This window comes from Miscanthus floridulus, chromosome 17 (assembly GCF_019320115.1).
Source record: "Miscanthus floridulus cultivar M001 chromosome 17, ASM1932011v1, whole genome shotgun sequence".
Classification (NCBI taxonomy): Eukaryota; Viridiplantae; Streptophyta; class Magnoliopsida; order Poales; family Poaceae; genus Miscanthus; species Miscanthus floridulus.
Window position 1 is genome coordinate 30000413 of NC_089596.1, and position 25717 is coordinate 30026129.

The window sequence follows — 25717 nt, forward strand, 5'->3', positions numbered from 1 at the left end:
CCATGTCAATTTCGGTCTACCACTACCTATCCTCACATTATTAGCTTGGCTTTGAACTCCACAATGCACTGGTGCCTCAAAAGGTCTCCTTTGGACATGGCCAAACCACCTCAACCGATGTTAGACAAGCTTTTCTTCAATTGGTGCTACCCTAGGCGGTCACGTATATCATCGTTCCTAACTCGGTCCATTCTTGTGTGACCACAAATCCATCGCAACATACGCATTTCTGCAACACTCAGTTGTTGAACATGTCGAAACTTTGTAAGCCAACATTCTGCTCCATACAACATAGCCGGTCTAATCGTCGTTCTATAAAACTTACCTTATAGTTTTTGTGGCAACTTCTTGTCACAAAGAATGCCAAAAGCTCATCGCCACTTGAACCACCCTGCTTTGATTCTATGGCCAACGTCTGCATCAATATCTCCATCCCTCTGTAGCATCGATCCTAAATAACGAAAGATATCCTTCTTAGGCACTACTGACCTTCCAAACTCACATCTCCCTCCTCCTGTGCAGCTCCACCAAAGTCACATCTCATGTATTCGGTTTTAGTTCTGCTTAATCTTAAACCTTTAGACTCAAGAGTCTGCCGCCACAACTCTAGTTTTCTATTTACTTCCGCCTGGCTTTCGTCCACTAACACTACATCATCAGCGAACAACATACACCAGGGATATCGCCTTGAATGTTCCTGATAACCTCATCCATTACCAAAGCAAAGAGGTACGGGCTCAAGGCTGACCCTCGATGAAGTCCTATTTTAATCGGGATGTAAGCTGTGTTAACATCATTTATTTCGAACACTAGTCGCAGCATTGTTGTACATGTCCTTGAAAACCAGAGTTGAAAAATTGATACCAAAAGGCATCATGACTCATGCATATACCAATTTGTCCAAACAATAGCCCAAGAAGCCACGATAGTTAGAGCTGATAGCATAAAATCTATAATGCTGATTAGAAGTTAATCACTGATTCATCAGCAGTTTTTTCAAACAATATATCACTTAAAGACATGATACTTAAGTGATTATAGCTTTAAATCATCTCACATGGCTTCATTCCTTCACTTAAGACTTGAAGAAAAATACCTCAAGTTCTGAAAAGAGCATGAAGCATTAAGAGCAAGCAATCATGCAAATGCAGTTCAGTGTTTGCACAGGAGAAACATCAATGGTCTAGCTTTTCCTATTTTTTCAGTAAAATGTGTATCGGTGTAAGGTTTGGAGGAACCTGATTTCAGGAACACAAGACAAAGTAGCTCAAAATTTTGCCAATACCATGGGCAACTTTTACTGAGCAATGAAGTATCCATGTTGCACTAAACATTAATTAGGCAAGAATAAATGCAAATGAAGCTTAATCCGAACACAGGAACGCATTGGTTTAGCTTCTATCATGATCAATGTAAGCCCTACAACAGTGGTCAATCAGGGCAGACAAATTAGCTCCGGATCTCTCACCAAGAAAAAACTGGCAATGCAACAGATTGTTGGGCTAAATTTATTCACCAATCAGAACACCTAGGACCCTCAATCTCAAAAGAACATGTGTACTGTAACCAAACATTCCGCCCAAATTTCCTCCCAAAACTCAAACCTTTCGGCAGTCTAGTCCTCAAGCTGCTTGAGCTCGGCCTTGAGCTGCTCCATCTTGAGCCCCATGGAGCGGCGGAGAGCGTCGGCGTCGGCGGGCGGGAGGCGCGCCAGGAGCGCGTCGAAGGCGGCGAGCGTCTCGTTGGCGGCGTCGCGCGCGATGGAGGCCTCCTCGTTGAAGTAGACCGTCTCCTTGCTCTCCATGGCCGCCTCGATCTCCTCCCGCGCCTCCGCGAACTTGCGGTTCACGTCGTCCACGTCCTTGCCGTAGTCCGCCGCGGAGGAGGAGAAGGCGCGGCGGCGGCTGACGCTGCCCAACGGCGGCGCCTCCGAGAGTGGCCGCCACGCTCCAAGCGCGGGCGAGGGCGTCGCTTTAGGCAGGGTTTGGAGGGCGGCGGCGGCGGCCGGGCGGGTGAGCGAGACGGCGGCGCGGATGACGGCGCGAGGGTTCCGGTGCATCTTGCGTAGCGTGGCTTGTTTCGCGTTCCTTCCCCGTCCAACAATTTCGGTCTCGGAGGTGTAGAGCAACGGTGGAGATCAGAGGATCAACGGAGTACCGTCTGCTCCTGCTCCGTTGACACGTGATTCTTTCTGTGTGTAATGGTAGGTGGAGCAAAAAATGAGGAACAAATTGCTACTTCTACTTGTTTATTATGGTCATTGCTCATATTTGGTGAATAGACTACTGCTTAGATTCTTAGGTTCTGTCAAACTTGTGCTCATATTCAGTGAACATGCTGCTCAAGTGTGTCAACTTGTGTCAAAAATGTTGCTAAGATCTAGACAAAATGCAGCTAAGTTTCTGCCAAAATGCAGCTCTTATTCAGTGAAGCACAAAATTAGAGAAACCGATGCTCTTATTGATTGACAAAATAGCTCAGATATTTGAATATTTCATTCATTCATTCAAGGGTTAGCCTTCATGCAAATATAGAACACATCCCATTACGTTGAGTCCTTAAGACACCTAGGATTACATTGAGTCCCCATTACATTCACTTCCACATTTGCGCAACAAATACACCTAATACTACACCCAACAACTACACCTGCTACAGCAGAGACATCCAACACAAGTTGCATCTTCTTAATGCCCAAATCCTGAATAGGATCACCAAATTGCATGTCACCAATTTGTTTCTTCAATTTCTGTAGCATCCGGTTTTAAGAACAAAACCAGATACACATCATATGTGAGTCCAGAAGTCAAATCTCACATATAACTACAAATAAGGGTAATATCGAAAAGACAATGCTTAATATATAACTTACTTAGTATAAAGGATATAACCTTAAACAGCAAATATCAGGAAAGACAACAACGATCTTCGGGTGAAGACTTCAATTTCACAGGGACAACTGACTGGTTGATCACAAGCCTAATTCCTCCTAAACTCTAGTAATCTGGTACCCATCCGGAATTTTTATCTAAATATTTGAAAAGTAAAACAAGCGTAAGTACATGTCGTACTAAACAAATATAATATGGGGTTTATGAGGCTCAAAAGGTTGACACTGGTTTACTGCGGTTAACTTTTAGTGAGTCATAATTTTAGCAATTGAGTAGCAACAAGTTTATTCACAAGCTCACATAAACACATGATCAGGTAAACATGAATAATGAATAGCATAAACAGTAATCATTAGTGAGCATATGTATCATCAGTATCATTAATGTTCATCACCTATTCCGTAAGGGTTCCAAGGCCACTCGTGATCGTGAGCACGGCTGTTATAACAGTTTTACACTCTTCAGAGGTTGTACACTTTCACTGTGAGTCGTGATTTACCCTTTTGCCCGAGGTGATCAGCCTCTTAACCCACTATCTAGGAAGGTCGGCATGGTTCATTATGAAGCCTTTCAAAGGTTCGTCTAACAAGTTAGGACCACTAGGTTTCCCCATCAATAAGCATGAACTCCACTCCAAGAAGTGACTGACAAAAGGTCAAGAAACCAAAATGCACTCAACCTGGCAGGCAAAGGTCATACCTGTCGGAGCCCCTCTTGCGCCATAAAGGTAACCACTAACGAGCTAGAAAAAGTTCTCATATTTGACTAAAGCCAGAGCCATATGACCCTCACAGTTGTACTGTAAGTCCTAGATGATCACTTACAGATAAGTCCTTAGAGAGAGGAATCTAGAGCACCATAAAATAGCCCAATGCTCTAGCCCCTTATTCCATGTTGCTAAAAATGTCTTTTAGTATTTATTGCATATACCATTAGTCAAGTTACAAGATCATGGCTTTGGTTGAGCACTAGCATCATACTACCCAATGCAATACCCCATAGGTAACAAGGAATCCATGATATTAAATAGCTAGGAAAATTACTACAGTTGCTAAGGTAGACACATGTATATAATTAAATGATATTCGGCCTGTTCGCTGGTTGATTTCTGGGCTAGTTTGGGCTGGTTGGTGCTGGTTTATTGTGAGAGAAAAACACTGTTGGCTGGCTGGTTTGGGCTGGCTGAAACCAACAAGCAAACAGACTGATTAAGATGAATAGGATAACAAGGAAGATCCCATGCTATACTTGTCTTAAACTCAGATCTTCTTCAAGTCCAAACCCTCAATGAATTGCTTTTAGATTCACCACGTATAGCTCACCGACTACACATGATCATAGAACACCACACAAGCATCCATGCAATCATACACGAAACAAACAATAAAACTAAATTAGAACAGTACACCAGACAATAAAAAGGTTTGAAAACTAATCTATGCATTGCTACGAGCACACAGACGCGAAAAAAACACTCTAATCGGAGCTGTGATGCAAAAGAAACAACTACAGAAAGATTTACTTCATAAAAAAAGAAAGCTTTAAGCTTAATTTATTTTAGCAACATAAAAGCATGTATAATATATTTTAGAGAATATCTAAATTGAATTAAACCAAATTATATTTGATTTGAAAAACCAAGATAGATCTAATCTTATTTTACTTAGAAAAGATCTAAGTAGAAAATCTAAGGTGCTTTTAATTGGAAAACTAATTGCATATAGATTGATCAAATTAACATTTTATTTGAAAGCATAGAGCATGTTAAACAATGCTACTATAACTTAGATTACATTGTTATGAATCTAATGCAATTTGAACTGGTCAAAACGGAGTTAAAACGAAGAAGTTATGACCTAAACAAGGCTAGTGGCAAAACTGTAAATAGATGAAAATGTATTTTGAATCTAATAAAAGGAAACTACGCTTTCCAAAGAAAAAGACGTATTCTAGAAATATGCTATGGACTACGGGTTCAAATATTCAAGAGCCAAGGGTCTCTTTAACAAAAACTCCAACGAAGGGCTTCTTCTAATCTAGGTCGTTGGTTAAGAGATGGACGGCTCTGGCGGGTTCCAGGACTTGATGTCGTCGGCACAGTGTCGTAGACGGTGGCGCCATGGCCGGAGACGGCCCAACCTCGCTGGAATCTCCCCGATGCGGTGTTCCAAGCAGTCACTGGCCAAGGGGAGTGCACAGGAAGGGAGAGCGGAGCACAGCGGATCCATCTAGGGCATCGGTGAAGCTAGCGGATGGATGGAGGCGACGCTAGGCATGATTTGGTGGCTCGGGTTCGTCGGTGGAACCACTGCGACATGAAGCGAGAGACAGAGAGCGAGAAGGAGGGTGTGGCCGGTACCAGCGGCCCAATTACCGTCTTGCGAAGCTCAGGAGGGTGCTCTAGTCGCCGGCGAAGCGGCAAGGTGAGCACGGCGGTGGCGCTAGGGCTCAAGGCGGCGTGGGGGCTTGCGTTAGGGCTCGGTAGGGAGGTGGCGGACACGGGGCTGCTATTTAAGGGGCAGGTGGCGTGCGGGTCACGCCAACCTCCATGGAAATCGGTGCGGCGACGGACTCCGACTCGGAGCAGAGCCCGGCTCGGGCACGAGTGGAAGGTGGGAGACGCGATGACACACGGGCCTGGGGTGACAGCGGCATGGAGTGCGGGGCCTACTCGTCAACCAGTAGAGGGAGAAAGGGGGTGCGAGCTGCATGGCTCGACTGCTAGGCCGGCTCGCTGGAATGGGCCTCAAGAGAGGGGAAGGGAGCTGGGCAGCGAGTTAGCACGGGAGAGAAAGGAGGCGGCTCCGGAGGGAAGCTGGGCCTACGGGGAAGGCAAGGCCGAGCGGGCCAAAATCCACGGAGGGAGAGGGGAGTAAAAAACTTCTTTTTTTCTTTTTCTTTTCTAAATTTCCAAAGCAATTTTCAAATGAGTTTTGAATCAAACCACTCAAATACATAATAATATGCAGCAGCATGTATGCACAAACATGTAGCTAGACCTTATAGTTGATTTTAATTTAACAAAAGTTATTATTTCTCTAAGTTTTAATGCTCACATAAATACATAGATAAATCAAATTAACCTATTTTTAAATGATGCAAATTTTAGGGTGTTACAATTTTCAAACTTCACTTACAACATTGTCCAGTGTCTGCTTGACCTCATTCAGTTCTTGCTTCAAATCGCCACTACCCTCTCCACCTACTGAGTCAAAGTGGTACTGCATCAGCTACCCTTGACGTGGTTCCAATGAACACACATAGGCCCCGTACTCCTCCTCAAAATGGATCCATCCACACATGTTGAGATCACCCTAGGTTCAAACATAAATTTGTCTAATTCAAACCAAATCACAAAGATGAAGTCAACATTGCCAATCTTTCACTTTTTGACGTTGTTGGGGCACTTGATGAATCACTAATTCGGGGAGCTCGGTTGCTTGCTCTTGATATGGATCAGAGGCACATGGCAATGGAGGCAGTCTTGTAGGGGGTACTGCCCCGCCATCGAGCTCAAGCTCATAGCTCCTCCCTTCAACGGGCTTCAATTCCTCCAACTCAAGCATTGTCCCCGTCGTCTTGGTTTGGTGTGCCGCCGTCAAGAATCATTGTCGTCCCAATTGTTGTCGCCACTTATGGTTCTTGCTGGAGGAGCGTGCGAGAAGCAGATTGAGAGTGAGAGACGAGTGAAGACGACGAGCTGACCGTGCCATTTGTCCTGTTTGGACGAGGGCATTACGGTCCATACGGTTTTCACCGTATGCCACGTACGCTTGCAAGTGATCCCAAGGCCTCGGTTGTCCTAGAGCGTGGCATATTTCATAGTTCAGAAGAAATATAATGGTGTAGTTTAGAATAGGCAAATAGCAATGTCAGTTCTTCAATCTGAGAGAATTGTAATGGCATCAATAAAAAAACCCAAAGAAAAATTGTCATGTGTTGGTACATTGGTGTTGTCTTATACATAGCCTCATGCAGTGCCAAGTAACTATGAGATGATTAAACAATCAACGCATATAATATGTTGTCTTTTGAATTGTCTTATAGTAATTTGATTATTCATAATTTGTGCAATGAACGAAGGAGAGTTTGTAACTTGTATGACAATATTAAATTATATAATGCAAAATAGTTGTCTCATAGTCTTATAATTTTTCTCATGAGATCGTTGCTTCATGAACAACTTGTTTCTTTCTCTCACCTTCCTCCCCCCACTCCACATCATCAAGAATTCTAATGTGGCATTACACGAGACTGGCGTTTAAAACTCCTGAATGTAGCAATGTATCTGCCATAATGGTTGAAAGTTAAGGGTGACTCAAAATTGTTCCCCTTTTAAATATTTTCTTGAAAAAAATACAATACCACACTTGGCAGTTTGTTTCCTTTATTGATACAAGGCAGTTGATATGTTGGGACCCAAATTGGCAGCTTGGTTCCATAAAAATCGTGTTGCAGAAAGAATATCCAATAGAAAAGTTATTTGGAATAACAAAGCGGTCATTGCTCATTTTTAAATGTGATGCGATTCTCCAAAAAGGTACTCACTGATAATTCAGCTATACGTGAACTACGCAAGTGCAACGCAAATATTAATATTCTTGCTCTTTCTGAGCATTCAGGACAACAGCATTTTTATGGTATTTCTAGAACAGCAAAGTGAAAATTTCAGCAAAAAAAAAGGTAAAAATCAGGAAGCCCACTGAACTAGAACAGCAAAGTGAATTTTTCATCTCTTTATGATCATAAGCACCTGCATTTTTATGGTATTGCTGAACAGCAAAGTGAAAATCTCAGAAAAAGGTAAAAATCAGGAAGCCCACTGAATTAAAACAGCAAAGTGAGCCCACTGAACCGAACAGCAAAGTGAAAATTTCAGGGAAAAAAGGCAAAAATCAGGAAGCCCACTGAAATTTATCAGAGCCAGGTTTCGATCCTGGGACCTGTGGGTTATGGGCCCACCACGCTTCCGCTGCGCCACTCTGATGATGCTGTTCATGAGCTAATCGTACATTTATATATGGACTTTTGATGTTGTTGTTCAGGAGCAAATTATATGTTTATATATTGATTTTTCTTTGGTTCTGAAACCAAGTGCTCTCACTGCTGAATACTGATCTTACGTTAGCGAGGACAAAGTAAAGGTAACTAAATGTAACATCTATTGTTATATTGTGTCCTCTTTGGTTCTGAAACCTCAAGTTCTCTGACTGCCTGCTGAATACTGATCTTTACGTAATTAGCATGGACAAAGTAAAGGCAAGAGAATATTAGAACAATGCTCAAAATGCTTCGGCGTAGTCAAAGCATAGTTGAACACTTGATTTCGGATTTGGCATCTAAAGATTCTGATAGCACTATACAGATACAAACTTGACAGATCCATAAAAATATATCACACTCAGAAAGTTTTCATGACAAGCGTGGAAAGGAAATCGTGAATCTGGTCGCAACAGATAAACGATAAAATGATTCCTCACAAAACAAATGATCAGATTCAAGTTTCCATCGTGCAGTTCGGAAAATACTAGATCGTACAAACATCTCAAGTCTCCACCAAATTTCTAAATCATAGAGGAAACTTGAGCTGCGGTGGCAGAGTATGGCATTGGAGAAGATAGGCACCATCTAGTCTTCAGCTGAACTCAAAGTCAGATCATATTGCAATTTGAAGTTTGCTTTCTAGTTCCGTCCTTTGTTTTCCTGCCACAGTTGATTGCTTGACATCTCTCTCCAAATGCTTTTCTTTCTTGTGCTGCATTTTTTAATAGTATAAGCTGGTTAAATGAGGCAGAGCAGTGTTGAAATGGAGTGACATAGAAAAATGAGGCAAAGCTGCCAGAAATCCTGGAATAGCTGTTCATTTAGCACCTAAGAAGCAATTTAATCGAAACCAAGCATGTAGTCCGACAAAAAAATGTGCCATAGAAAAAAGAAGCATGTAGGGGCGATACTGGAAGTACCATAGTTTTTTTTACATGAGTCATTTTATGAATCAGTGATTCTTTATGGGAATGTCAGCAACATATGTTCATATATATAGGCCTGTAAAATGATTGTTAGGAACATGGTACTTCAGCTTAGTCCAGAGAATTAATCGACGAAACATGTCAGCATTTCATTTTTTTGGGGGGGAATATGCATTTCCTTTTTTATGCTGTACTCATTTAGCAGTTGAACATGAAGTGAAGGACTGAACTAAGCAGAAGAGAATTTGGTAAGAACCGCAGACTGGCATATGGCCAGAACATGGGAGATTTTTTCTTCTTTTTTTTGGCAGTATGACATGTTAATTTCACCTTATCTTCTGTCTTTTCCATGATATTTTTCAGTACAGAATGAGATTCCAGCAGTTTGGGTGATGATAGAGCGGCCTTTGGAATCAATTATCATTTTTTTATGAGTAATACATATATGATGAAATCTTAAAAAAGGAGTTGTATCTTTGGAAGGAGACCTTCTGCAGACATAAGTTCATACAGTTTGTGCATGATTGCTTCTTCTTCTACCTGTATAACATGGCAGACACAAATTAGTATGCACACATATCAATCTTCTAGATGTATTTAAAAGCTCATACAATCTAGGGATAAACCTGAAGTTTATGCAACTCGTGAGACATTGCTCGGTATGTTCCCATTAGTGCTTGATTTTGCTTCTCCAGATGCCTGCATATCTCTTTTATCTTATATAATGAGCTAAAGTTACAATCCCTTTTACTCAAAAGGGTAGTCAAGAAATTTTACTTGGACATTTCAGCTGAATGTTTTGGTTCCATTATCATCAAGACCTGGATACTCCTTCCTGCAAAATATCCATCAGACAATCATTCCAAATCAGCTAAAAGATGCTACCGAGTTCAGTAAGCAGATCCTTCATGGTACACTGCGCTATAAAATATACAAGTGCATGCCACATGTAACACATAAGTCTTTTTATCTGAAGAACGCCTTGCATATCATTAAAAGTGCACAAACTACTCCATGGCACTATTGCTATCGACCATTACTCAAGTTTGAGATTGAAAAAAAAATTAAGAAGTTTGCAGTAACAACCAATGAGTACTATTGAAAAATGGTAGAACCAAACAAATCCGTGCGTACAAACGAGGAGTTCTTTGTTCAAGAAACAGGCAATCAAATGAGCAACAAAAGTCAGCTTCAGTGTCGGTTAAGCTACGAAAGGCTTGGCAAGATGCACTTTCTAGTTTTCTAGAGTCATACAGCACATTTTTGAAACAGGTTCTTGCTGGCTTTTTTACAGATGTGAAAGCCAAATGTTCAGAGGGCTGACTTAATGGGGCATATGAATTAAGCGGCGCTTGGAATAAAGATTTGGATTTGATTGACAGAAAAGAAAGGCAGGAAAAGAAAATTTAAAAAAAAAAAACTAATCCTTAGAAACAATCAATCCTGGTGAGCTAGGGGTTTCCTTACCAGGAAAAGAGGAAATCAGTACAAGCCCAGACGGATCTATACGGGGTATGACAGAGACACGAGAAGGCCAGCGAGGATGAGCCAAGGAGCTAGTGAACACCAGGTTGCCGGCAATGTGATTTGTGTGACAAGACAAAGGCAGAATGGGGAGAAGAACAACTACAGGACAAGGGCCCGGAGATTTTTAATATTGATTTTTTTTATATCAGATGGCCATGTGAAGTTTGGAACATATTTATTTATTATTTTAATAAAAAATAGAAATGAGCAGTAGCACTTAATTATTACTAGAACTGAATACCTTGGCAGGGCCAAAATGGACACACATACAGCCAGCAAGGGTAGGATACTTTCGGGGCTGCTTGACCTGGTGTCACACCCCTGGCCGCCGGTGAGTCGCCGTCGACGTGAGCGATCGAGACGGATACATAGATATGAAGAAGTGGGCAGGGTTAACCTCTCTGCCTTAGCTTTCTGATATTAGAGTTCACGATGTCCTCTCCCCCGGTACAGGGTTCAGCACTTATGTGCTTGATACAGTCTATGACCACATGGTCCCACACGACAGTTCATGAAGGAAAACGTAATACATAAATACGCTAAGCCACACGGAATACATCTTCTCCTAAAGGCTTCTTCCTTCAGCGTTCTTCACTGGTCGTGGCCACACCAGCCGGTGTGACACCTCCCTCCGCCTGAGTTCCAGCTTGCCCCCAAGCTGGTGCATTAGGTAAACGTTGCTTAACAACATTTGTAGTCTTCCCATGTTGTTGCACTGGCTGGTAATCCCACCCATGTCAGTTTCACCTGCGGTATAGCAGTGTTGCCCTTCTTGACAAGGCGACGGTCAATGATTGCTTCCAGCACCGTGTCAGCGGCCTCCAGATCAGTGATGACTGGTAACGAATCATACGTCGGAGTATAATCTGCAGAGAAGGGTTTTAACTGGGAAATGTGAAAGACGGGGTGAATCAGAGAGTCTTCAGGTAGCTGCAAACGATAAGCCACTGATCCCACTCTTTCGAGTACTGTGTAAGGGCCAAAGTACTTGAAAGCCAACTTGGGGTAAGGCCTGCTGGCCACAGTGGATTGAGTATAAGGTTGAAGTTTGAGCAATACTTGATCTCCCATAGAGAAAGTGAAATCCTTACGTTTCTTGTCGGCTAAGAGCTTCATTCGGTTTTGTGCTCTTGCCATATTGTGCTTTAGGGATTGCAGGTGTTGTTCTTGGTGCTCAATGACTTCTGCTACTGAAGGAGATGTTTCTGATGGTATGGCACCCAAGTTAGGCTCATAACCATATAATGCCTTGAATGGAGAGCAACCGAGAGCAGTGTGTGTAGAAGAATTATACCATAGTTCAGCTAATGGTAACCATGATTTCCAAGACTTAGGTGAATTGTGGACAGCACATCAGAGATACATCTCCAAGCACTGATTCACTCTCTCTGACTGTCCATCGGTTTGAGGATGGTAAGTTGTGCTTAACTGCAGATTCACTCTATACAACTTGAACAGTTCCTTCCAGAAATGACTGACAAAAATAGGATCTAGATCTGTGACAATAGAAGCTGGCAGTCCATGTAGCTTAACCACAGTATCTAGGAAGGTTTGAGCAACCATTAGAGCAGTATAAGGATGTCTGATGGGTAAGAAGTGAGCATATTTAGTCAACCTGTCCACCACTACCAAAATCACACTGTATCCTTCGAACTTGGGAAGGCCCTCAATGAAATCCATAGTGAGATCTTGCCATACTCCTGCTGGTATTGGCAGTGGCTGCAGAAGACCCATTGGGTGTTGAAGAGAATGTTTGGCATGCTGACAGATATTGCACTGTTTAACAAAATTTTCCACATCCATTTTCATCCCTTTCTAGGCAAAGTGTTTCTTCATTCTGGAATAGGTGGTTGCAATGCTAGAATGACCTCCCAGAGCACTAGAGTGGCAGGCAGCAATGATTTTGGTTTGCAAAGCAGAATTCTGCCCAATCCAAATCTTGCCGTGGTGCCATATAAGACCTTGGTGGAGACTGTATCCTTGTTGATCTGGACTGACAATAGACAACCTCTGCAAGATTTGCTATGCTTGAGAGTCCGTTGTGTAAGAGTTGAGTACCTCTTGTATCCAGGTAGGTTGAACACAAGAAACTGCCTGGACAACCATCATGTGACCTATCCTCGATAAAGCATCAGCTGCTACATTCTCTTTCCCCTTCCTATATATGATTTTAAAGTGCAACCCCATAAGTCTGGCCATTGCCTTTCTCTGCATGTCTGAATGCAAATTATGTTCATTGAGATATGCTAGAGACTTATGGTCAGTTTGGATGATAAATTCATTTCTTTGTAGATAATGCCTCCATCTTTCAACTGCCATGATCAATGCTAAGAATTCCTTTTCATAGATGGACAGTGTGTTGTGTTTCTCCCCAAGAGCTTTGCTGAGAAAGGCAATGGGCTGACCTTTTTGCATCAACACTACACCTATGCCATCTTGACATGCATCAGTCTCGACAGTGAAGGTTTCCTAGAAGTCTAGCAGGGCAAGAACTGGAGTTGTTGTCATGCCTATCTTTAAGTTGTCAAAAGCAACTTGAGCTGAAGGAGTCCACAAGAAATGTTTCAGTCTTAAGATATATGTCAAGGGTTTAGTGATTTGACCATAATGTTTCACAAATTTTCTATAATAGCCAGTCAACCCCAAAAAGGCCCTCAAGTCAGTCATTGTAGCAGGCACTGGCCAATGAAGCATTGCCTTGATCTTGTCTGGGGCAGTGGACACACCCTGTGCAGATATGACATGGCCTAAGTACTCTAGGCTGGACTGGGCAAAAGTGCATTTAGATTCCTTGAGATACAGCTGGTGTTGCCTTAAAGTTTCCAAGACTTGCTGTAGATGTTGCTGATGGTCCTCCAATGTTTTGCTATAGATGAGTATGTCATCTAGAAATACTAGAACAAATTTTTTGAGATAAGGTTGGAGAATCTGATTCATTACACATTGAAAAGTGGCTAGAGCATTAGTCAAATCAAAGGGCATGACTTTGAATTGATAATGCCCATGATGAGTTTAAAAAGTTGTTTTGTACTCATCTTCAGGTAGCATCCTCACTTGATGATAACCTGATCTTAGATCCAACTTGGTGAAATATTGGGCACCTGCCAACTCATCCAAAATTTCTTCAATCACAGGCATTGGAAATCTATTCTTAATAGTGATGTCATTCAACTTTCTATAATCCACACAGAATCTCCAAGAGCCATTTTTTTCACTAAGAGAACTAGTGAAGCAAAAGGACTGTGACTATGAGTAATGAGTCATGCTTGTAGTAACTGCTGAACTTGATTTTCTATTTTAGTCTTATGCATAGGTGAATAATGGTATGGTCTAGAGTTGATTGGGACTGCCCCTGGTAACAGGGGAATTGCATGATCATAAGTACGCTAAGGTGGTAAGACCTTAGGATCATGAAAGACATCATTGTAGGAGTGTAGCAGCTTTGTGATCTCTGTTGGTAGAGTGGTGACTGCTGTTAGTGATAGAGATGGTGGTGGTGCATGATCTAACAACACAAATGCCCAGACATCATTGCCTTTGGTAGCATTGTAGGTCTTCTGTGCTGATATAGCAGACAGTTGCAAAGGTGGATCTTGCAACCCTTGAAGTTGGATGATTCTCCCTTTCTCTGAAAATCTGATTGTTTTGTTTTTCCAGTCACATTCCATAGGACTGTGAGCCTGTAGCCAATCAAATCCTAGGATGGCATCATATGGGTCCATGTCTAATACCACCATATCAACTGCAAATGTTTGGCCTTGACAGTAACACTGTAGTTTAGGTACTACCCTATCAGCAACAATCCAGTTGCCATTTGCTATCTTGACTTTCTTTGGTGTTATAGGCATAGTGTTGAGGTTTGCTAACTATACAAACTGAGAACTGATGAAATTGTGGGTATTGCCACTGTCCACCAGGATCAACATCACTTTATCTTTGACTCTTGTTTTGAGTTTGGTACAATTAGTATGATCTTGACTAGAAAGTGCATTGAGTGACAATTGACCAAATTCTTCATGTAACTGATCCTCTATTGCCAAGTTAGTGAGAACTTCATTAGAAAGTTCCCTATCCAAGTCATTGAGAGCAAGAGCATGTGCCTGAGGTTTGTTTCTTTTGGGGCATACCTCCAAATGTCCAGGAATAAATTTCTCACCACAGTTAAAGCATAAACCATTTGCTTTTCTGTAGTCCCTAAGTTGTCTGTCTTTCCATAGGGTACTAGATTGAGCTTGGGGCTTGGTGTCAATCTTGACTGGTGTATATGGTCTGAATTGTTGTGGAACTCTATTGTATTTGCCTTTGTTTCTCTCTACTAGTTTCTGCTAAATCTTAGCTAGTATAGATGCTTTCTGCACTGTAGTGGGCATCTGGGGCTCTACCATGCTTCGAATTTCATCCTTCAATCCCCTCACATATTGTGGTGTAAAGAACATCTCATCATAGTGTGGATTGTGCATGGTAATGTCAAATTGGAGATTGTGGAACTAAGTAGTATATTCCTCAACAGTTCCTGTCTGTTTTAGTTCGAGCAAGTCATTCATGGCACTTCTGAAATCATCTGAGCCAAACTCCTCTTCTACCACTGAGCAAAAGTGATCCCAACTGCTGAAACAGTGAGTCTGTTTGTATGCCTGGTACCATTTAGCTGCATTACCCTCAAAATGGAGATGAGCTGCAGTTATCCACATACCTTTAGGTAATTGATATAGTTCAAAATAACTCTCATAATTATCCCTCCAGACCTTTGGGTTGACACTATCAAACTTGGGAAATTGCATTTTTGGCATGGATTGGGTAGGTAGAGAAGTGGTCCTATCAAACTTGGATGTAGGCTTTCTTTTCCTAGAAGGTTCAGGCTTGTGGGTTCCCTTGTACTTGGCAAACACATTGTTAAAGGGCTCAGCCTCTTCATCAACAGTAGATCATGGGCTATCATCCTCAAATTTGGGTTCCCTCTCAAACTATTGCATGGTGAGTTGAGCTACTGCTACCCCATTTGCCTTAACCTGCTGGGCTATCATGTGTTGTTCTGCTGAATATTGGTCCATGGCAGCACCATGAATATCCATCTGGGATTTCATTTGTTGCTGGACTACTCCAATTTCATTGACTTGAGAGAAGAGCAAGTCGAAGTTCTCCATCACTTGATCCCAGCGAGTCTTCTCCTCCTCTATACTCTTGGACATGTTGTCCAGCAGAATCTGTGTTTGCTTCGAAGGTTTTGGTGGAGCCGTGATGACAAGTGGACGAAGAATAGAGAATAGTGTAGTACAAGCAATAGGTTTGGACGATGCCTCCCCTTCTGCGTGCTTAGTACTACCACCGCCACCTGGGAGTGAGGCAGAGCCTAGGGATTTTACACAAGAACAAGAGTCTTGCAACCCAAGCTCGTGGACACTACGCCTCTAATGCCACCGCACCGACTTGATAGCCTTGATACGGAATTTTACGTAGGGACAGGCACCCGGCAACCCTTGTCAAGCGATCAATCGTGCTAGAATGGTATGAACTCATAGTGGTTGTCGCCTCCAAACTGATGAGTGTTGGTGGAGTCCCCAGCCGAACAATGGAGCCATAGTTGGGGAAGAAGGGTGGGTGATTGGGGTCTGGTTATGGGTTTATGTGGTGGATGCGGGTAGGAGTGGCGACATGATCAAGGAGTCAAGAATGGTACCACCTATGCCGTCACTGACCCAGCTCAACCTAAGGAAGGACCTCTGGGGTCTCAGGTCAAACACCTCAAGGGCGTTAACCGAAATCACCTGCCCACCAGAATTACAAGTTGTAGATCAAAGCGAGCGGAATAGGGCGTACCATGATGAGGTGAGCTCCTTGGTGATGGTGGTGGTGTCGAGCGTTGGATCCGCCACCGATCATCGGTGAAGGGGAAGATAACTAGCGCCGGTAGAGAGTTGAAGCACTCCCTACCCACGTCGAGGATATGATAGCTCTGGTACCAACTATCACACCCCTGGCCACCGGCAAGTCGCCATTGACATGAGCGATCGAGATGGATACACAGATACGAAGAAGCGGGTAGGGTTAACCCCTCTGCCTTAGCTTTCTGATATTAGAGTTCATGATGTCCTCTCCCCCGGTACAGGGTTCAGCACTTATGTGCTTGATATAGTCTATGACCACATGGTCCCACATGACAGTTCATGAAGGAAAATGTAATACATAAATATGCTAAGCCACATAGAATACATCTTCTCCTAAAGGCTTCTTCCTTCAATGTTCTTCACTGGTCGTGGCCACACCAGCCGGTGTGACACCTGGCCTGACCAGGCTGGCACTAGCAAAGAATCTGTCATGTACTAGGCTGATGGATGGGCTTCTAAGCTAGGCTGGGACCGATGGATGGGCTTCCAAGCTAGGCTACGGGATGGGCTCCAAGGCCTTCGCTGGACAGGAGCCGAAAGGATAAAGTCCAAGGCTGCTTTGGGAGAAGGCATCGAACAAGAATAGAACTTCATCGTCTACCTCCCATCCTCTGTCCAAGTCCTAGAACCTTCTGCTGTTCTTGCTTCTCTACCCCAATTCCTTGTTATTCCCTATCTAAACTCCCTTTGATTCTCCAGATATTGTATCAGTTACCCTTATAATAGTGATTGGTAGTCAAGGTTCATGACAATTGGTTATCAGAGCCTTTGATTCTTGAGCCCCAAATTTTTCCCTAAATCGATTGAGCCCAGTGGCTTCCATGGGAGGTGTTCTTCGTGTCACCGTGAGCCACATGCCTTGGTCCTTGCCAGATGAGGTTCTGCTCTAGGTCTTTGGACCATACGGTGGCAACAAGGTGTTTATTCTAGAGAGGACAAGTTGTATGGTGGCGTACATCTTCTTCAACCTAGACTGTGATGCATTTGAAGCTCAGAGGGCACTCCATGGACGTTGCATCTATGATAACTGCTGTTGGATGGATGTCCAAACTATGTCGCGGCCTTCCACCTACAGCAGCGGGGTGCAGGCCACCAAGACCGCGTCTTCGGGTGTTCCAACACCACCACCAGCTATGCCACCCATGCCTGCAGCGCCCTCGGGTCGCATCCCTAGATTAGCCCGTGTCCCTGCGGTCGCTGCAACTCTGACGCCGTTGTCATTTTTGACTACTTCATGTTAATTGATCTCTAGCCCTAAACTGGGCCCAACGGCCTAGTTGGGCCTTTGATCCTTGTTCTGATCGGAGATGTCCAGCCCACTATGACAGGAGGGCCTCGGTCATACTGTGCTATATATAGATGTGGGGGCTAGCGGCTCTGATTATGAGGTTTTACCGTGAGCCGAGCTCCCCACCGAAACCTAAACCCTAATCCTAATAAGAGAAGGGCACAACCAGTGACGGGAAGCCACCAACCGCACCGCCCCGCTCCACCGACGTCGATGACTTCATTGACCTCTTCCCCGAATGTCGATGCTCGTACGCAGACTTCACCAACGAACGAGATGATGGCTTCTGGACCATCTGCCTCTATGGTGTTAGGTTTAACACGTTCTTATTTTATTCCTCTATGTCTCTCTACTCTCGATATCGCATTCATAGTAAAGAAAACCCGTTAGACCTAACCCTAGATGATCTTTTTGATCTCAACAATGGTATCAGAGCCCTCACTAGGTATAGATCTAGCCTATCAGAATCCTCTATCTAGATGTAGATCATGTCAGGGGTAAGAAATAGATTAGATCCGTTCGGATCTGAGAAGAGAAGAGGGTCATCAAACCTTAACCCAAATCGGGTGAAGAATAGAGAAGAGAAAGGGGTCTTGGCACGCGAAGCCGAACCTTAACCCGAGAATCAAACTTGGGGAAGAAGAACAGTGAACGAAACCCTAACCCTAACCAAACCCTAATTTCGATCCTAACCCCATCCCCAACCCTAAATCGGATAGATCTGAGAAGAAAAGAAAGGAAAATCAAATCAGAGAAGAAAAGGGAAAGGGGAAGAGGCCTACCTCGTCGCCGCACCATGCTGCCGCCTCATCAGCGTGTGAGCAGGCGCTCTGGCCAAGGGCGCCGCGGCTAGGCCGCTCGACGGTGGCGCGCTCACCCACTGGGGAGCACGCACGCCGATGAGAGGGTCGGCAACGGCGCCGTCATGGTCTCACTCTGTGCTATCGTGGGACTGAGACAGAGAAGGAGGAGAAGTGGTTGGGTCAGATCTAGGGTTTTAGAGAGGATCAGGGCACCGCCGCCCAGACCGCTCGACGGTGGCGTGCTCACCCGCTGGGGAGCACGCACGCCAACGAGGGGACCGGTGATGGCCCCATCTTCACGCTTGCTTTCGCTTGGCTGCTACGCTAAGGAGAGAATGGAGCACGGCAAAGAGAGAGAGAAGAGAACCGAATGGTGTTAGGGTTTTAGGGGACGCGCGCCTTTTTGATCGAGCGATGCGTGCGGACGGCCATCGGATCCGATCCGATGACTGGAGCGTCTCGAGCCAAAATGAGCCCAGACGAGATTGCAGAATCCCGACCCAGGCCCAGGTTGTGGCCTGGGCACAGGGGAAGGAGAGCGGCGCTCGCCGCTGGGCCATGTCGCTGGGCCGCGTGCTACTGAGGCTTGCTGGGCCATTTTACTGCTGCTGTAGGCCAGGCCAGAATGAATAGCATGAAAAGATTTGAAGTTTATTTAATTTTCAGAAGCATATTTGAATGAATTTTGAAAGTTCAAATTTCTAGTAAAATTACACCAACGTGTTATTTTTTCAGAAAGTAGATATGAACAAGAAAATGCTTCTGAAAAATAGATAAATTTTTTTACGTTTTCCACTGCTAAAGAAATAGTTTATTCTCTAGTTATTTTGAACCAACGTGATATTTAATTGGAGAAAAAGAGATTTTGACATGATTATGATGTTGTTATTTTCTGACCAACGTTGTTAATAACAATATCATAATTTCAATGATTTTATGCTTTATTTTTTATTTCTGCCAATGGTGATGTAGATTTAATGTATAAACAGTTGTATGTTTTAATTTTTATCAACGTTGGAATCAAGGCATGCAATTGTTGTTATTATTTATATTCTCACTCTATATGAATTGTGTTTTTAGGCGGATACAACTTGATGGGTTGTATCAAATAGATCCCCACTCTGAAAGGTGACAACTACATAGAGTGGAAGAAAAAGATTGACCTGACCTTCATATTGGCTGAGGTGGACTGGGTAGTCACCTCACCGTATCCCACTGAGCTTGTGGCACCGGTAAGGGAGACAAACGAGGTTGATGCCGCTTGAGCAACTAGAGAAGGGGATTTTGAATCCTAAAAGATGTCATATGACCTTGAGCATAGGAAGTGGGTCACTACCAACAAGAAATATTTAGCTGTGATAAAGAACACGATTGAGCCTGCAATTGTGGACTCAATCCCAGAGTGTGACATGGTCATCGAGTACCTCGATAGAATAAAGAGTCAGTTCACTGGCTTTTCAAAAACATATGCTACCCAGCTGATAAAGCAACTGGTGATAGAGAGGTACTCTAGAAATGGTGGCATAAGAGAGCACATACTAAGGATGAGCAATTTGGCATCCAAGCTAAAACCAATGGATCTGGCTCTCAAGGAAGAGTTCCTTATCCATCTAATTTATGCTTTCTTGCCAAAGGAATTTAACACTTTTGTTGTCAACTACAACATACAACCCGAGAAGTGGGACTTAGAGAGGCTCATGGCTATGCGTGTGCAAGAGGAGGAGAGAATGAAAGTTGTCAATGGTGGCACTATCAATTATATGAAAGACAACAAGAAAAAGAATAATAATGATAACTCCTTCTCAAAGTCAAAGGGAAAGGGTCTCATGCTGCATTAGCCTCAGTAGAACAAGTTCATAGTAGAGAAAGACCAGTGTCTCTATTGCAAGAAGACGGGATATTATAAGAAAGATTGTCCAATTACTTAAAGATGATCATGACAAAGAAAGATGAGAATATTATTATGTTCATAAATGAATCCCTGTATGTATAGTATTCAAAATCTACTTGGTGGATTGACTCAGGTGCAACTATTTATGTTGCTAATTCCTTATAGGAATTCCGTTCGACGAGGACTACGCAAAGAAGAGAAAGACACGTTAAAGTTGCAAATGTAGTCCGAGCAGATGTTGAAGCCATTGATGATCTTTCTCTAGAGCTTGCTGATGGCTTCACACTTTTACTTAGAGATGTACTTTATGTTCCCTCTTTATAGAGAAACTTGATTAGTGTTTTATGCTTGGACAATGATGGATATGATTGCCATTTTAGAAATGGCAAATGTAAGATAACATTTAATAATACTTGTGTTGGTCTTGCTATCTTACAAAATGAGCTTTATTTGTTATCACTACGTGATGATGTGAATGTTGTATGCGATGATGGGAACGTTACGTGCGACAATGAGAATGTATCCTCGTCTGGGAATGTAAGCAGAAAACGAAAGAGGGCTCATGATGCGTCGTCGAAATTATGGCACTGTCGTTTAGTCCATATTTCAAGGGGGAGAATAGAAAGACTAGTTAAGAATAACATTCTTCCTCCATTAGAGTTCTCAGATTTAGAACAATCAAAAGAATGCATAAAAGGAAAGTATGTAAAGAAAATTAAGAAAGATGCTAAACGAAATGCAGGAATTTTATAGATTATTCACACAGACATATGTGGTCTGTTTCCTATAAAGAGTATGGATGGTTATGATTTATTCATAACATTCATAGATGATTACTCCCGTTATGGCTACATTTATCCAATCAAAGAAAGAACAGAAGTATTGGATAAATTTAAGATACTTAAGGCAGAAGTTGAAAACCAACCTAATTTAAAGATTAAGATAGTCAGGTCTGACCATGGGGGGAGTACTACGGTCGGCATACCCCATATGGCTAAGTTCCTGGACCTTTTGCAAGGTTCTTATAGGAGAATGGCATAGTAACCCAGTATTCTACACCAGGCGAACCTCAGCAGAATAGAGTAGCTAAAAGATGCAATCGTACCCTGATAGATATGGTGCGTAGTATGATAAGTTACTCCACCTTACCGTTGAGAAAACCGCCATTCATATTCTCAATAGAGTACCAAGTAAGTCAGTGTCCAAAACACTGTATGAGTTGTGGATAGGAAGAGTACCCTCACTAAATCACTTACATGTGGGGGGGAGTCCTGCTGAGGCTAAAGTATTTAACCCAAACATTAAAAAGCTAGATCCCAAAACAGTAAGTTGTCATTTCATTGGCTACCTAAAAAAGTCAAAAGGTTTTCGTTTCTTCTGTCTAGACAGACATACAAAGTTATGGAAACGAGACACGATGTCTTCCTAGAGGATGAAATGATGAGGGGAGCATGGTAACTCAAGAAATTGACCTTGAAAAGTGTAACACCCCGGTGTTACGATCCTTTTTAGCGCCGTGATTTAGGTCTAAGTAAAACTTTCGAAATGAGTTTCTCGAATTTTTGATTTAAAAATATACGGGAAGCGATAAGCGAAGCTTGTGTAAATTAGTAAACCATTGTAAAAGTTACGATGGATGAACGTACTCTGAAGCAAAGTGCTGTTACGGCGATATATATATATATATAAGAGTGCCTGAGCCAGAGGCACGTGGTCCTATTTCTGAGTCGACTCGTGTTAATCTCGTCGCGCTATTCTTGTTTTAATGAAGGTTGGCCGAACTTGCTGTAGCGCCGTCCTTCTTGTCCCCGTTGCTTGCCGAAGTCCCTGTTTCACTGCGTTGTCTTCATTCATCCGGCCGTTTCCCCTCTCTGCCTCCTTCCCAGACATAGTCATAGCACCATCACGACCGTGTGTACCGGCGTCCTCTTTTTCCTTCCCCGCTCTTCCCCTGCTCGGCCGCTGGCACGTTCTGAAGCACTAGTTTATTGAGGAAGCAAGAACCACTACAAGCTTAAATGCAGCAGCAGTAATACGTGTACAAGTTTTCATGCAGCAGTCAAGTCATGTCTGTCCCTACGTGTTTTACCGGGCCAGAGTCTTAGTCGTGTCAGACCGGTCTTCACGCTGTTTTCTCCTCCTTTTTCTACTGCCATGAGGAGGCGTTTCTACTCTGGTCCACCGGGCGTACAGTGGCAGTACCGGTGGGTGTCAGCAGTTGCAGAGCTGTCAGCTCGTCTGGCCTGGGTGGCCTCATCAGGAGGAGGGCACTTGCGGCAAGTGACCCTGTCCAGTGTCCTGCGGTCAGCACTTTTCCACTCACACACACACACACACACACACACACACACACACACACACACACATATATATATATATATATATATATATATATATATATATATATATATATATATATATATATATATATATATATGTGTGTGTGTGTGTGTGTGTGTGTGTGTGTGTGTGTGTGTCGAGTTCAACTAGCAAGCCGATTAGGTTCAGAGATTTATTATAGAGCACTATATATATATACACGCACATACACACACTATCTGCCGAACTTCTACTATTGCTGTCTGGCTGCTCGTACGCTCTCTGTGATAGTGTGTGGTCTTGTCTGCACCATCAGCCAGTGTATTTTATTAGTGGGAGTACCAGCAGCTAGTGCGTTTTCACAGCACCAGCACATCATGTCTGCTGCACCGTCGTCATTTGGCCGTGTGTGTTTCCTGCGCCGGCCACTGTGACGAGTACACCCAGTTAGGCCAGGCCGTGCATCGCCTCATCGTAGTCATGGCACATCATGTTAAGGCCAGGTCCAGCCGGATCGGTTTCTCACTCTCCCAGGCGCCAACGCCTCCCCGCGCACAGCTCCTGCTCTTGCGCCTCCTCCGCAGCGTCGTCGTGGCCACGCAGCGTCACCGCAGCCCGAATCCCCTCGTGCCCGCGACTCCGCCGTGGCCTGACGGCTTCGTCATGGCCGCGCATCTCCTCGCTCCCAATAGCAGCAGCGCCGCCACCCTTTTCCCCGCTCCACTCGCCGCTGCTCGGGTGCCGGACACCGCGCGCGAAGGCAAGGCCGTGCCGTGTTGCCGCGCCCGGCTCTTGGTCTACTCGCCGGTGTCCACGCCACCCCCACCTCCACGCGAGGTCCACGCTATGCCTGGAGCGTCGTCCGCGCTCGAAGCCAACATTGCTGCTCCACCTCCGTGTGCGCCATTGCCGCCTCGAGCTCCCACGGCTGCCGCAGCTGAGCGTCGGGCTGACGTGTCCCGTCCGTGCGCCTGCGCCCCCTGTCCTCGCCGTTCCATCCGCTGCGCCACACATGCCATGCAACCGCCATGGCCAGCCACCATCATCGTGCCTGCCTCGGCCCACGCCGGTCCACTGCCGCAGCGCGCAACTGGGCCGCGCTGCCATGCCCCATGGTCCTGCGCTGCTGCCGCACCCGCCGTGACGGGAACCCCGCCCATGGGTCCGAGCTAGGCCATAGCTGCAGCGTCCGCCGGCCCCCATGTCTCCCCTAGTGCTCTGTTCTGAGATTGAAGACAAGGTGAGAAGGGTGTGAATCCAAGACGTAAATTTATACAAGGTTCTTTACGTAAATACATGACTCAAGTAAATAGTACGTTGTCCAGCGGGGTGATTTAAGAAAAGTACAGGGGTTGTTTCGCATTTGCGCCACGCCACCTGCCGCTGGCCTGCCTTGCGCCCGTGGGCTGTCCGCGCCTTTACTCGCGCCGCGCCCGGGCAGGCCGCACTGGGCCGTTTCGCTGCCATCGCGCTGGGCCAGTTGTTTGGGCCGCTGGCTACTCGCCCCGCTGGGCCGGTCGCGTGCCTCCTCGCCTGGGCCGCGCATTCCGCGTGGGCCATCAGCGCTGGCGCCATCTGCCTGGGTTGGGCTAGTGTCGACTGGGCTACCTAGCTACTAGGCCAATTTAGTTGCACCGGCCCTTTTCGATTTATAGAGCGATTTCCAATTTAGCTGATAAAGTAAACTTGTAAAATCAATATAAAATGGTATGGGAATCCAAAAATTGTAAAACTAGTTTTGTTGCATTTCTAAAATCATGATCTACCTGCTAGTATAATTTGTTCATATAGTTGGATAATATTCTTGGGAGCTATATAATTATTCTAAGATACTTAATATTATAAAAATATAAACTTGTAGAAACTTCCGTGATAAATCGGTAATAGGGATGACTCTAAAAATTTGACAGTAAACTACTAATATTATTATCTACTCACTGTAATTTTTATAGCAATAATAATTAGTTTGCTAGGTAGATAATGATGCTCTAGTTCGAATAACGAATAAATCGATAAAATGAAATAACGAAATCACTTCGAATTATATAGCTAAAACAATTATTGGGAAATAATGCCTTATTCGGCGACGTGGATGCGTAGACCAGCGTTAGAATTACCTCGTTAGCTTGTGAGGCGGGATCGGATTTCGAAGCATTTTGGCTGTCGTCGATTATTCACATCTTTGCATTGCATCGCATGCATATCGTATAGGTACGATGATGGATCAACGGATCGAACGAAGGATGATTGGGAATCCGAATATAGTGTACTGGTATTCTCTCCAGGAGATGATGTAATGGGCTTTCTATCCAGCTGCTGGTGGATGATCTGAAGATGCAGATTCTAACTTTTTAATATATCTTACCCAGGCAAGCCCCGGTGCATAACCCCTACTTTCCTGCAGTTTAAATTATAGTTGTGCATTAAGTTTTAAGGAGTTGAATGAAACCCACTTGCATATATATATCTTTATCCTACGAGTCTTACTAGTATGACAGGATTGTGTAGACTGCTATGCTACAGGACTCCGGTAGAAGTCGAGTGATTGCCTGTCACTCGCGAGATATAGGAAATATGTTACTATATGATTATCACTTGGAATATATAAAATGGTGGAAAGGAAAATGGTGACCGGGCAGGGATATGGTTTGGGTATTAGTGAGTGTAAGGAGTTGTGTCGCCGTGGACACGGGGCATAGCTTGGTTACACTATTTTTCCCTGTCTAGTCGGTTAAGGACCGATCGTTGCATATGAATCTAGGCAGGTCACAGACTTATTATCCCGAGCACATACTTGTGTATGGGCGCTTGGAAGACTTGTTGCTCTCTTGTCGCGGATCCGGCTCTTTCTGGACCGACTGTTAGGGTTTGTTTTGGTGGAGGAGGTCCTTGCACCGCACTGAGTCCGGGACTCAGGGGCGGGGGCTTGGAGTCCCAGTTTGAACGGGGACCTGGACACCCGAGACAGGAGAGTGATGGGTTGGTCCTACTTATGCCTGGGGTACAAGCGGGACGTGTGTTTTCGGGGTACCCAGCTGGGGGCATTGATTCGTGAATCGTTGGGCTATCCGGTACGGCTTGTCTATGGTTTAGCATCGTAGTAAGAATTGAAAGATGAAAGATGGAAGATGGACAAAGGAAATA

The 25717-nt window shown here is 44.1% G+C and overlaps 2 protein-coding genes and 1 non-coding gene across 4 annotated transcripts in view; all 3 read right to left on the minus strand.

Annotated features, from left to right (window-relative positions):
- Window positions 1-1300: 1300 nt before the first annotated feature.
- Window positions 1301-2149, minus strand: LOC136518664 (embryogenesis-like protein). Its single transcript, XM_066512336.1, has one exon. The coding sequence runs from the start codon at window positions 2057-2059 to the stop codon at window positions 1616-1618; it is 444 nt and encodes a 147-aa protein (XP_066368433.1). The 5' UTR covers window positions 2060-2149; the 3' UTR covers window positions 1301-1615.
- A 5657-nt stretch (window positions 2150-7806) lies between these two features.
- Window positions 7807-7878, minus strand: TRNAM-CAU (transfer RNA methionine (anticodon CAU)). Its single transcript has one exon. It is a non-coding gene; the product is annotated as a tRNA-Met (tRNA).
- Window positions 7879-8469: 591 nt separating this feature from the next.
- The window catches only part of LOC136519122 (uncharacterized), a 33192-nt gene continuing 15944 nt past the window's right edge, over window positions 8470-25717 (minus strand). Inside the window, exons 2-5 of one of the 2 annotated variants that reach the window (XM_066512776.1) lie at window positions 9638-9695; window positions 9487-9559; window positions 9335-9400; window positions 8470-8646 (exon numbers count right to left, since the gene is read on the minus strand). In XM_066512776.1, coding sequence (XP_066368873.1) covers window positions 8548-8646; window positions 9335-9400; window positions 9487-9559; window positions 9638-9695 — 296 coding nt within the window. In that variant the 3' untranslated portion in view covers window positions 8470-8547. Of the gene's footprint in view, window positions 8647-9334; window positions 9401-9486; window positions 9570-9637; window positions 9696-25717 lie in introns of those variants that run through there. The other variant, XR_010774693.1, reaches the window with a different exon arrangement.